The following is a 13,910-nucleotide window of genomic DNA, read 5'->3' on the forward strand; positions in this document are numbered from 1 at the left end:
AGCCTACCGTTCCAACCGATCCACGGAAGATGCCGTTTCCATCGCTATTCACACGGCCGCAACACATCTGGACAAGATTAACACCTATGTGAGAATGCTGTTCATTGACTACAGTTCAGCATTCAACACTATTGTTTCCCCTCCAAGCTCGTCACCAAGTTCAGAGCCCTGGGTCTGGACACTACCCTCTGCAACTGGGTCCTGCACTTCCTGACGAGCACACCTGTGAGGATTGGTAACAAAACACCTCCTCTACACTGACTCTTAACACAGGAGTCCCCCAGGGGTGTGTCTTCATCCCTCTGCTGCACTCCCTTAGGGGCCCCCCAGGGGTGTGTCCTCAGCCCTCTGCTGTACTCACTGTTCACCCACGACTGTGTAGCATTGCACGACACCAACTCTATCATCAAATTTGCTAAAGACACCAGTCAGTTGTAGGCCTGATAACCAATAACGATGAGTCAACCTATAGGGAGGAGGTCCCCACTTGTCCAAATGTTCCTTGTTTTACTGTCCTTGTGAGGACTTCTGGTCCCCACAAGGATAGTAAAACCAAACACACACGCAGGCTACACAATTGCTGCTACCAGACCCTTATTTACTATTGCTAATACTGCACAATTTAAACACTCGGCCGCCCCAAACCACTTTTCTCTGATACTTGTGTAAATATGGTTCTTGCTGTATTATACTTATGCTAAAATGTTTATTCTACTCGACTGGGAAATGTACATTATGTTTTTATTATTGTGTATTATTGTTGTTGCATTGTAGAGAAGGAACCAGCAAGTAAACATTTGGTTGGACGGTGTTTACAATGATTATCCTTGAAAACACTTGTAATGGCTGATGTATTTGGTGCTGTTCTTCTTCTCTTGTAAACACATCAGCCAGACAGCAGGACTCTGGTCCTGTTTACGCTGATTAGGCTGTTTGTTTAGCAGCCTAGATATACAAAACAAAGACTGGCAGTCTTTTGCGTTTTAAAAATAATAATAATTCTACCTGCTGTTTTAGTTTAGTCACCTGTGATTCAGCCTAGACGTACTTTATACAGAGAACTACCTGATAACATCTGATGAATAATTCAATTCATAAAATCGCCACTGGACAATTTACATTGACCCCCCCCCCCCCCCCCCCCCCCTCCCCTCCCTTTTCTACACTGCTGCTACTCGCTGTGTGTTTGTTACCTGTGAATAGTCACGTCGTCCCCACCTATATGTACAGATTACATCAACTAGACTGTACCCCTGCACACTGACTCTGTACCGGTACCCCCTGTATATAGCCTCCACATTGACTCTGTACCGGTGCCTCCTGTATATAGCCTCCACATTGACTCTATACCGTAATACCCTGTATATAGCCTCCACATTGACTCTATACCGTAATACCCTGTATATAGCCTCCACATTGACTCTATACCGTAATACCCTGTATATAGCCTCCACATTGACTCTGTACCGGTACCCCCTGTATATAGCCTCCACATTGACTCGGTACCGGTACCCCCTGTATATAGCCTCCACATTGACTCTGTACCGGTACCCCCTGTATATAGCCTCCACATTGACTCGGTACCGGTACCCCCTGTATATAGCCTCCACATTGACTCGGTACCAGTGCTCCCCTGTATATAGCCTCCACATTGACTCTGTACCGGTACCCCCTGTATATAGCCTCCACATTGACTCGGTACCAGTGCCTCCTGTATATAGCCTCCACATTGACTCGGTACCGGTACCCCCTGTATATAGCCTCCACATTGACTCTTTACCGGTACCCCCTGTATATAGCCTCCACATTGACTCGGTACCAGTGCTCCCCTGTATATAGCCTCCACATTGACTCTGTACCGGTGCCTCCTGTATATAGCCTCCACATTGACTCTGTACCGTAACACCCTGTATATAGCCTCCACATTGACTCTGTACCGGTGCCTCCTGTATATGGCCTCCACATTGACTCTATACCGTAATACCCTGTATATAGCCTCCACATTGACTCTGTACCGGTGCCTCCTGTATATAGCCTCCACATTGACTCTGTACCGTAACACCCTGTATATAGCCTCCACATTGACTCGGTACCAGTGCTCCCCTGTATATAGCCTCCACATTGACTCTGTACCGGTGCCTCCTGTATATAGCCTCCACATTGACTCTGTACCGTAACACCCTGTATATAGCCTCCACATTGACTCTGTACCGGTGCCTCCTGTATATGGCCTCCACATTGACTCTATACCGTAATACCCTGTATATAGCCTCCACATTGACTCTATACCGTAATACCCTGTATATAGCCTCCACACTGACTCTGTACCGGTACCCCCTGTATATAGCCTCCACATTGACTCTGTACCGTAATACCCTGTGTATAGCCTCCACATTGACTCGGTACCAGTGCTCCCCTGTATATAGCCTCCACATTGACTCTGTACCGGTACCCCCTGTATATAGCCTCCACATTGACTCGGTACCAGTGCTCCCCTGTATATAGCCTCCACATTGACTCTGTACCGGTACCCCCTGTATATAGCCTCCACATTGACTCGGTACCGGTACCCCCTGTATATAGCCTCCACATTGACTCTGTACCGGTACCCCCTGTATATAGCCTCCACATTGACTCGGTACCAGTGCTCCCCTGTATATAGCCTCCACATTGACTCTGTACCGGTACCCCCTGTATATAGCCTCCACATTGACTCGGTACCAGTGCCTCCTGTATATAGCCTCCACATTGACTCGGTACCGGTACCCCCTGTATATAGCCTCCACATTGACTCTGTACCGGTACCCCCTGTATATAGCCTCCACATTGACTCGGTACCAGTGCTCCCCTGTATATAGCCTCCACATTGACTCTATACCGTAATACCCTGTATATAGCCTCCACATTGACTCTATACCGTAATACCCTGTATATAGCCTCCACATTGACTCTGTACCGTAACACCCTGTATATAGCCTCCACACTGACTCTGTACCGGTACCCCCTGTATATAGCCTCCACATTGACTCTGTACCGTAATACCCTGTGTATAGCCTCCACATTGACTCGGTACCAGTGCTCCCCTGTATATAGCCTCCACATTGACTCTGTACCGGTACCCCCTGTATATAGCCTCCACATTGACTCGGTACCAGTGCTCCCCTGTATATAGCCTCCACATTGACTCTGTACCGGTACCCCCTGTATATAGCCTCCACATTGACTCGGTACCGGTACCCCCTGTATATAGCCTCCACATTGACTCTGTACCGGTACCCCCTGTATATAGCCTCCACATTGACTCGGTACCAGTGCTCCCCTGTATATAGCCTCCACATTGACTCTGTACCGGTACCCCCTGTATATAGCCTCCACATTGACTCGGTACCAGTGCCTCCTGTATATAGCCTCCACATTGACTCGGTACCGGTACCCCCTGTATATAGCCTCCACATTGACTCTGTACCGGTACCCCCTGTATATAGCCTCCACATTGACTCGGTACCAGTGCTCCCCTGTATATAGCCTCCACATTGACTCTGTACCGGTGCCTCCTGTATATAGCCTCCACATTGACTCTGTACCGTAACACCCTGTATATAGCCTCCACATTGACTCTATACCGTAATACCCTGTATATAGCCTCCACATTGACTCTATACCGTAATACCCTGTATATAGCCTCCACATTGACTCTGTACCGTAACACCCTGTATATAGCCTCCACACTGACTCTGTACCGGTACCCCCTGTATATAGCCTCCACATTGACTCTGTACCGTAATACCCTGTGTATAGCCTCCACATTGACTCGGTACCAGTGCTCCCCTGTATATAGCCTCCACACTGACTCTGTACCGGTACCCCCTGTATATAGCCTCCACATTGACTCTGTACCGTAATACCCTGTGTATAGCCTCCACATTGACTCGGTACCAGTGCTCCCTGTATATAGCCTCCACATTTACTCTGTACCGGTACCCCCTGTATATAGCCTCCACATTGACTCTGTACCGGTAACCCCTGTATATAGCCTCCACATTGACTCTGTACCGTAATACCCTGTATATATCCTCCACATTGACTCGGTACCAGTGCTCCCCTGTATATAGCCTCCACATTGCCTCGTTATTGTTATTCTCATTGTGTTACTTTTTATTTTAGTCCACTTGGTAAATATTTTCTTCTTCTTGAACTGCACTGTTGGTTAAGGGCTGGTCAGTAAAGCATTTCACGGTAAAGTGTACACTTGTTGTATTCGTCGCATGTGACAAAGTTTTATTTGATGCAGAATAGCATAAACACAAATAACGAGCAAACATGGCTCAAGTAATACTACTGTACTGTAGCTTTAATATATTATTATATTAATATACAGAAATACAAAACCATAGAACTGAAATTCCCATTTAAAGATGCTGGACTATGCTTCTGTCTGAGGCTTTGTCATAAACCATGAAGTGCTGTGTCTGTTCTAGATTTAAGAGCAAGATAAGTTCTACCACCCATTCTATATGTCTATATCTATGCTAGAATCATTCCCGGTCCCATCTGTTTCCTTATGAAAGCTAAGCTCACAGAGTGCCTGTTAGATCAATGCATTAATTATTTTTTGGTAGGCTGGAAGTGACATGTACCCCCCACCTCCCTCCTGCTGCGACTGAAGATCACATCTGCATCCCAAATGGCACCATGATCTCTATAAAAGGAATATAGTCACCTTGGTCCAAAGTAGTGCACCATATAGGGAATAGAGTGCCAATGGGGATGCATCCCACATCTCCTGTTCTGAGTAACACTGATTCAGGAGGAGACCACTCAATAACCCATTCAATAAACTCCTGTTCTGAGTAACACTGATTCAGGATGGATACCACTCAATAACCCATTCAATAAACAAGACTGTTCTCCAAGTAGCTGGACACACGCAAGACTTGGTTCTGGGTTTCGAGATTAAATGGGACATTCAGATTCACTGTGCTCTTTCAACTTTGGTTGACCAATCCGAATTTGTCCATTGTAGAAAAGCACGTGTCCAAACCAAGGGAGGCTGCTGAGGGGAGGACGGGCTCATAATAATGACCGGAACGGAGCGAATGGAATGGCATCTGGAACACCTGGAAACCATGGAAACCATGGAAACCCTGGAAACCATGGAAACCACACGTTTGAGGTATTTGATATCATTTCCCACTCCAGCCATTACCACGAGCCCGTCCTCCCCAATTAAGGTGACACCAACCCCCTGTGGTCCAAACCTCAGCCATATCTAAGGAGGGCGAGAGGATTACATTTGATCGCGCTTTTGTCAGCTATGCAAATTTTAAAGGCAACTTTCCCGCCTTCGCGGAGACCCAATTCACGGTAAACACTGCATACGTCAGCTCAATCGGAAATTACCTTTATATGTCAAGCTTGCTATAACGCGGATCTACCTCTGATCGGATTGGATCCAGTCTTAAAATGATTAGTTTTCTTTCCCTGTACTCCCCTCATCTTCCTCATTTTCTCTCTTTCATCAGTGCTCTCTGGGGTGTCTCCTATTTCACTCTTCCTCTTCCACCTTCTCTCCATCCTCCCCTCCTTTCTCAACGTGTGTAGGACCTCTGCCAGGTAAACTGTCCCTCCTCCCCTCCTCCCCCTCCATCATAGAGGTGTTCCTGTGTGTGTGACTGTGTGCTCGGTCTCTCTCTCTTCATCATGGACTCCCTCCTCTTCCTCCGGGGGGGGTAGCATGGTACTGCCCCTCTGCCCCCCCCTGCCCATGCCCGTACTCCCCCCCACCTCATCCCCTTCCTCTCCTCCCCCTTCAGAAATTCAGCCACCACCCTGAAGTACTCCAACACAGACACACTACTCCAGTTACCTCCCACCTCTCCCTCCCCCTGTCCTCCCTCCTCCAGTCCAAACCCACAGTGTCCGCCCGTCTCCGTCAGCGCCAGCAAGAAATAAGGGTTGTTTTGGAAAAGGGCGAGTGGCAGGGTGGAGGGGGGCGGCAGGAGGGGGTCGTCACGGCTACAGAGGCAGAGCACGGGAACCGCCACCTCGTCTGCGTCCCTCAGAGGTTCGTTCCTCTCCCAGTAACTCTCCCAGTCCCTGGCAGGACGACCCCGCTCCCCCAGCACCCAGGATGCCACCCCACCTACCCCTGATACCCCTGCTACCCCTGCTACCCCAGCTCCCCTAAGGGAGGGTGGGGGAGCAGTGGCCCCTCTGGCACCTGATCTGGCTCCAGAGGTGGAGGCTGGGGCCCCAGGGATGTGTGTGGAGGCCCCAGGGAGGAGGGGTCCTGTTGAGTGGTGTGGGGTGTGTTGGTGGGGTGCTGTGTCCCCTGCTCTGGTGGTTGGTGTCCCGCTGGCGGTTCTGGCCCCTGGGGTCGGTGTGTGACTGGTTGGGTGATGGGGGATATTGGGTCGCAGTGCAGAGCAGAACAGGGTCTCTTCAAAGTCTCTGAGGGAGGAACAGTGGAGAGCCCTGTCTACATCTAACACCCCACGAAGGGCACTGGCATACCTGGGGAGGAAGAAGAAGTCAGAACATCATCTCTGATGCTTTAGCTCAGTTTACCAACCCCATCGTCACCATGGCCGGGATTCAATGCCAGGCATTGTTAGAGTGGCACACTATAATGGACTTTTCCAGGTAATTTACGGTTCAGCCGTCAACGTTTATCCTGAAGGTGATAATGTAGGGGGAAATGACATCAAAAAGGTACACTGTGTAATACTGGTCTGTGGGTTAACATAAACATCATAACGATAATCATCATCATCATCTCTCTCCTACCTGCTGAGCTGCAGTTTGCGTTGGATCAGCACTGCCCAGCGGTAGAGTGGCGGCAGGGGCGTGTCAAACCACAGTTGGCCCTGCAGGACAGGTGAGATGCAGGCTGCAGCCGTCAGGTAAGAGGAGGAGCCACACTCTCCCAAGTAGGACAGCAGCAGGCCCGAACCAGAACCCTCGCTCACTGCTACCAGCACAGAGGACGGGTGCCGGCTACGCACATATGCTACTGTCTGGAGGACACAAGGTTAAAGGTTGTTTAATATTGTTAGAAAACCAGCTAGCTAGCTTACTGATATTTTTATAAAACCAGCTAGCTAGCCTACTGATATTGTTATAAAACCAGCTAGCTAGCTAGCTTACTGATATTGTTCTGAAACCAGCTAGCTAGCTAGCTTACTGATATTGTTCTGAAACCAGCTAGCTAGTTAGCTTACTTATATTGTTATGAAACCAGCTAGCTAGCTAGCCTACTGATATTGTTATAAAACCAGCTAGCTAGCTAGCTTACTGATATTGTTCTGAAACCAGCTAGCTAGCCTATTGATATTGTTATAAAACCAGCTAGCTAGCTAGCCTACTGATATTGTTATAAAACCAGCTAGCTAGCTAGCTTACTGATATTGTTCTGAAACCAGCTAGCTAGCCTATTGATATTGTTATAAAACCAGCTAGCTAGCTAGCCTACTGATATTGTTATAAAACCAGCTAGCTAGTTAGCTTACTGATATTGTTCTGAAACCAGCTAGCTAGCTAGCTAGCCTACTGATATTGTTCTGAAACCAGCTAGCTAGCTAGCTAGCCTACTGATATTGTTATAAAACCAGCTAGCTAGCTAGCTTACTGATATTGTTCTGAAACTAGCTAGCTAGTTAGCTTACTGATATTGTTATGAAACCAGCTAGCTAGCTAGCCTACTGATATTGTTATAAAACCAGCTAGCTAGCTAGCCTACTGTTATTGCTATGAAACCAGCTAGCTAGCCTACAGATAGTTAGAAAACCAGCTAACTAACTTACTGATATTGTTATGAAACCGGCTAGCTAGCCTACAGATATTGTTAGAAAACCAGCTAGTTAACTTACTGATATTGCTACACTCACTAGGAGGGGTCTCACTAGGTGGGTTCTAGGTCTAGCTCAATGGTCTCACTAGGAGGGTTCTAGGACTAGCTCAATGGTCTCACTAGGAGGGTTCTAGGACTAGCTCAATGGTCTCACTAGGAGGGTTCTAGGACTAGCTCAATGGTCTCACTAGGAGGGTTCTAGGACTAGCTCAATGGTCTCACTAGGATGGTTCTAGGACTAGCTCAATGGTCTCACTAGGATGGGACCTAGGTGTGCATTTACAGTTTAAATTGGAAGTTTACATACCCTTAGGTTGGAGTCATTAAAACTCGCTTTTCAACCACTCCACACATTTCTTGTTAACAAACTATAGTTTTGGCAAGTCGGTTAGGACATCTACTTTGTGCATGACAAGTAATTTTTCTAACAATTGTTTACAGACAGATTATTTCACTTATAATTCACTGTATCACAATTCCAGTGGATCAGAAGTTTACATACACTAAGTTGACTGTACCTTTAAACAGCTTGGAAAATTCCAGAAAATGATGTCATGGCTTTAGAAGCTTCTGATAGGATAATTTACATCATTTGAGTCAATTGGAGGTGTACCTGTTGATGTATTTCAAGGCCTACCTTCAAACTCAGTGCCTCTTTGCTTGACATCATGGGAAAATCAAAAGGTACCACGTTCATCTGTACAAACAATAGTACGCAAGTATAAACACCATGGGACCACGCAGCCGTCATACCGCTCAGGAAGGAGACGCGTTCTGTCTCCTAGAGATGAACGTACTTTGGTGCGAAAAGTGCAATTAAATCCCAAAACAACAGCAAAGGACTTTTTGAAGATGCTGGAGGAAACAGGTACAAAAGTATCTATATCCACAGTAAAACAAGTCCTATATCGACATAACCTGAAAGGCCGCTCAGCAAGGAAGAAGCTACTGCTCCAAAACCGCCATAAAAAAGCCAGATTACGGTTTGGAACTGCACATGGGGACAAAGATCGTACTTTTTGGAGAAATGTTCTCTGGTCTGATGAAACAAAAATAGAACTGTTTGGCCATAATGTCCATCATTATGTTTGGAGAAAAAGGGGGATGCTTGCAAGCCGAAGAACACCATCCCAACCGTGAACCGCACGGGGGTGGCAGCATCATGTTGTGGGGGTGCTTTGCTGCAGGAGGGACCTGTGCACTTCACAAATAGATGGCATCATGAGGGAATAAAATGATGTGGATATATAGAAGCAACATCTCAAGACATCAGTCAGGAAGTTGATACTTGGTTGCAAATGGATCTTCCAAATGGACAATGACCCCAAGCATACTTCCAAAGTTGTGTCAAGGTATTAGAGTGGCCATCACAAAGCCCTGATCTCAATCCCATATAATTTTTCTGGGCAGAACTGAAAAAGCATGTGCGAGCAAGAAGGCCTACAAACCTGACTCAGTTACACCAGCTCTGTCTGGAGGAATGGGCTGAAATTCACCCAACTTATTGTGGGAAGCTTGAGGAAGGCTACCCAAAACGCACCCAAGTCAAACAATTTAAAGGCAATGCTACCAAATACTAATTGAGTGTATGTAAACTTCTGTCCCACTGGGAATGTGATGAAAGAAATAAAAGCGGAAATAAATCATTCTCTCTACTATAATACTGACATTTCACATTCTTAAAATAAAAGTGGTGATCCTAACTGACCTAAGACATGTTAACTTGGATTAGATGTCAGGAATTGTGAAAAACTGAGTTTAAATGTATTTGGCTAAGGTGTATGTAAACCTTCCGACTTTAACTGTAAAGTCTTATTATTAGGTCAATTATAGACCATACAATTATTATAGTAATATTATTGTGTACCTGCATCAGGTCAACAGAGTCTCCATACTCAGTCAGCCGTGGCGTGGTGAGAGGGCACCCCCCCGTGCCCCTACGGTGAAACACGAGGGAATAGAAACCCTGACGAAGAGCCATTCTACACAGACCTCTCAGGTGGGGCGTCACTCCTCCCCAGTAGTGAGGGATGAGGAGGAGGATTGGGGGTGTGGAGGTGTGGCAGCCCAATGCCTTCCCCCCAGGATGGTGCTCCTTCCCTCTCTCCCGTCCCACCGCCTCTCCCCCACCTACGCCTACAGCCCAGTCCAGAGCCACTACCCCCCCGTCCTTCAGTAGAAGGTGATCTCGGTTAAAGTTGACCTCTTGTCCCTGGTCTCCTGCAGTCAGGCCCCCCAATAGCAAACTTGAGAGGGTCTGGAGGTGGGGGTCCCCCCTGGGCCATGGGGCCAGTCTGGGTCTGGCCAGGGAACAGCAGTGCTGGAGCAGGAACCGGGCCAGGGCTGTGGGCTTACAGGCTAGAGTGGGTCCTGGGGCTGGGGAGAGGGCTGGATGTGATCCCAAGCCAAGGCCCATTCCACTCTCCCTACCCCAGCTTTTCTCTGTTGACGGTCCTATGGCAAGGCCTGGGGATGATCCATGCTCCTGTTCCTGCGTTACTCCCCTCTCCTTGCCCCAGCCTGGCTCTGTGTGAGGGTGGTGGATGGGGAGCTCCAGGACCCAGCACAGTGCCACCCACAGCCACCAGGCGGCAGCCCTCACCCCCAGCCTCGCCATTCGCTGTACCGGGGGCCAGCGGAGAGCCAGGTAGAGCAGGAACAGCAGCAGGGAGGGCAGGAGGTACAACACCCTGTCACACTCCCACTCACAGGAGGAGACGACATCCTGGTCAGTGGCCATTGTTACCATGTTTAGAACCAGGTCTAGAACTCTACAACGTCCAGGTCTAGAACTCTACAACGTCCAGGTCTAGAACTCTACAACGTCCAGGTCTAGAACTCTACAACGTCCAGGTCTAGAACTCCAGAATGTCCAGGTCTAGAACTCCAGAATGTCCAGGTCTAGAACTCTACAAGTTCAAGTTTTTCAGGTCAGCTAGAACCTCTTCCCATTCACAACATTTTCTCTCATTTGGTGGCTACTGAATGTGGCCCTGAGTAACAGATATGGATCGCCCAGAGAGCTAGTACAGCCAGGGTTGTATAGCAGGTATTTACATTGATCTAGTATAGCAGATCTTTACAGCAGTCCAGTGATATTGTATAATGTAGCAGGTCTTTGCAGCAGTCCAGTGATCTTGTATAGCAGGTCTTTACAGCATTTCATTGATCTTGTATAATGTAGCAGGCCTTTGCAGCAGTCCAGTGATCTAGTATAGCAGGTCTTTACAGCAGTCCAGTGATCTAGTATACCAAGTCTTTACAGCAGTCCAGTGATCTAGTATAGCAGGTCTTTACAGCAGTCCAGTGATCTAGTATAGCAGGTCTTTACAGCAGTCCAGTGATTTAGTATAGCAGGTCTTTACAGCAGTCCATTGATCTAGTATACCAGGTCTTTGCAGCAGTGTTGGCTCCACTGTTTCTCCCTTTGTCCCCTGCTAATATAGCAGCCAGTTAGTGTTGCTCAACCTCTACGAGTGACAGAAAGAATAGACTGAGAGAAAAAAGGTGAGGGGGAGAGCACGTCACCTTACTCTCTCTCTCTCTCTTTTAGATACCAAATATACCTCTCACCCTCCCTACGCTATCCCTCTTTCCCAACCCCATTAGTCCCTCCCTCCCTCTCTAAATCATTAGCAATCAGTGCTGGGCTTAAACTCACCATAGATATAGAGTGAAAAGAACAGACACAACACTTTTATTCCATGTCTACATAGAGAAGGTAATTTGGCAATTTGGGTAAACAGATAACAGTTACACGTGTTGGACTGAGCAAACCCTGAGCAAACATGAATATCTAAAATCAACCAATCAAAGTAGTCACATCAACAATTGGCTGGTGATAAACTATGGTTTCTATGTTGCTTACACAGACACACCAGGGTTTGGTTAGTGGTAATTACGGCTTTTGGCCTTAATTTTTTTTTTTTAGAAAAGCCGATAAATAAAATTGGCACCGACCAATTGTCCAGGAGAGAGAGAAATAAGGCCAGTTGATGGAAATACATTTGACCTGTCATGCTTATCGGTCTATGCGTTCATTTGCATAATTTCGTGGAATTAAATTGGCACGTGTTATGTATCTTATTTATCACACACACGTCATACAGACACGGAGAGGAATTTCAGTCTTCGAGCAGAACATATTTTCGGACAGCGGTCTAATAAGCCCAATCACTGCGAAACAATTCTAAATGCAATCACGTGTTAAAAAAAAAATTGGTTTTTGGCCATGATCATTTTTTTTTCTTCTTCATATTTGTATTTCACAACTGGTAATTGAAGCGCTTCCCATTCACCATTCAAATACATAGTCCACGGAAGGTAGGCTTCATCAGCACGTCACACACCACTTTGCAATGAGTTGGAGGCAGTACGCAATTGGAAAACATAAAAACATTGAAACCTGAACGTTTTACTACACTTTATGAGGTATGTTTTACCTTGCTTCTGAACATATCATTTTCTACTATGGGGTATAGTAGATTAACATAGGTTCATAGGCTAGGTAAATCTTTCTCTAAGTACATTTAAATAAATTACCAAAATTACACTACATGACCAAAAGTATGTGGACACTCGAGTTCCAAACTGGATGCAGCGTGAGCACAATAACTGTTAAATGGAAGCTTCATTAAATGGGTTTCCATGGCCGAGCAGCTGTATACAAGCCTATGATCACCATGAGCAATGCCAAGCGTCGGCTGGAGTGGTGTAAAGCTCGCTGCAATTGGACACTGGAGCAGTGGAAACACGTTCTCTGGAGTGATGAATAACGCTTCATCATCTGGCAGTCCAACGGACGAATCTGGGTTTGGCGGATGCCAGGAGAACGCTACCTGCCCCAATGCATAGTGCCAACTGTAAAGTTTAGTGGAGGAGGAATGATGGTCTGGGGCTGTTTTTCACAGTTGGGACTATGCCCCTTTAAGGGCTCCCAGTCTAAGGCACTGCATGTAAGTGCTAGAGGTGTCACTACAAACCTTGGTTCGATTCCATAGGGCAGCGCACAATTGGCTCAGCGTCGTCCGGGTGGAAGAATTTGTTCTTAACTGACTTGCCTAGTTAAATAAATAAAAAAGTTACAGTGAAGGGAAATCTTAACGCTACAGCATACAATGACATTCTAGATAATTCTGTGCTTCCAACTTTGTGGCAACAGTTTAGGGCAGGCCCTTTCCTGTTTCATGCACAAAGTGAGGTCCATACAGAAATGGTTTGTCAAGATCGGTGTGGAAGAACTTGACTGGCCCTCACAGAGCCCTGACCTCAACCCCATTGAACACCTTTGGGATTAATCGGAACGCCGACTGCGAGCCAGACCTAATCAACCAACATCAGTGCCCGACCTCACTAATGCTCTCGTGGCTGAATGGAAGCAAGTCCCCGCAGCAATGTTCCAACATCTAGTGGAAAGCCTTCCCATAAGAGTGGAGGCTGTTATAGCAGCAAAGGGGGGGGGAACCAACTCCATATTAATGCCCATGATTTTGGAATTAGATGTTCGATGAGCTTGTGCCCACATACCTTTGGCCATGTAGTGTATATAGCCTAATTAGCCTACTCCTGTCTATACATAAATAAAATCATTCAAAATAGACTACTAAAGCAAGTTTTGGCCACAGAGGATCATTAGATTCCCGTAGCCTTAAAAAATAAATAAATTGTGGATTGTTTTAAATCGAATTGCCTACAGCGGGAAGGAAAGGGAGCTGTAGGCAATTCGATTTAAAACAATCCACAATGTATTTATTTGCACGCTGCAAATACCAAATAGATGATTGTTGAGTTGCGACTGTCAGTGAAAAAAAGTAGACCCAGCCAGGTGTAACGGATGTGAAACGGCTAGCTAGTTAGCGGTGGTGCGCGCTAAATAGTGTTTCAATCGGTATCGGTATGGGCGAGGGGACGGTTTAAAGTTATACTGTTACACAGGCATATTGCAATATTCAATTAAATTGTGGGAAAACAGTTTGGAAAGCAAATGGTAAAGAGAAGATTTTGAAAATACTCGAACTCTTTCTTTTAGTTGAGCGAACAACAGTAACGTTAGGCGATATAC

The 13,910-nt window shown here is 46.6% G+C and overlaps 1 protein-coding gene across 1 annotated transcript; it reads right to left on the minus strand.

Annotated features, from left to right (window-relative positions):
- Positions 1 to 5,452: 5,452 nt before the first annotated feature.
- Positions 5,453 to 11,344, minus strand: LOC139419393 (protein ABHD15). The gene is made up of 3 exons (XM_071169339.1): positions 9,717 to 11,344; positions 6,787 to 7,016; positions 5,453 to 6,513 (listed from the first exon to the last, which is right to left on the minus strand). The coding sequence occupies exons 1-3, from the start codon at positions 10,596 to 10,598 to the stop codon at positions 5,589 to 5,591; spliced, it is 2,037 nt and encodes a 678-aa protein (XP_071025440.1). The 5' UTR covers positions 10,599 to 11,344; the 3' UTR covers positions 5,453 to 5,588.
- Positions 11,345 to 13,910: the final 2,566 nt, after the last annotated feature.

This window comes from Oncorhynchus clarkii, chromosome 10 (genome assembly GCF_045791955.1).
Source record: "Oncorhynchus clarkii lewisi isolate Uvic-CL-2024 chromosome 10, UVic_Ocla_1.0, whole genome shotgun sequence".
Lineage (NCBI taxonomy): Eukaryota > Metazoa > Chordata > Actinopteri > Salmoniformes > Salmonidae > Oncorhynchus > Oncorhynchus clarkii.

What these genes read in the sequence shown, in the direction of transcription:
- LOC139419393 (XM_071169339.1), bottom strand. Translation starts at nt 10,598, where the DNA reads ATGGTAACAATGGCCACTGACCAGGATGTCGTCTCCTCCTGTGAGTGG. An exon ending in ACTCTGTTGACCTGATGCAG is followed by an intron (nt 7,017 to 9,716) that starts GTACACAATAAT and finishes TGTGTCCTCCAG; the next exon opens with ACAGTAGCATATGTGCGTAG. An exon ending in CGCAAACTGCAGCTCAGCAG is followed by an intron (nt 6,514 to 6,786) that starts GTAGGAGAGAGA and finishes CTTCCTCCCCAG; the next exon opens with GTATGCCAGTGCCCTTCGTG.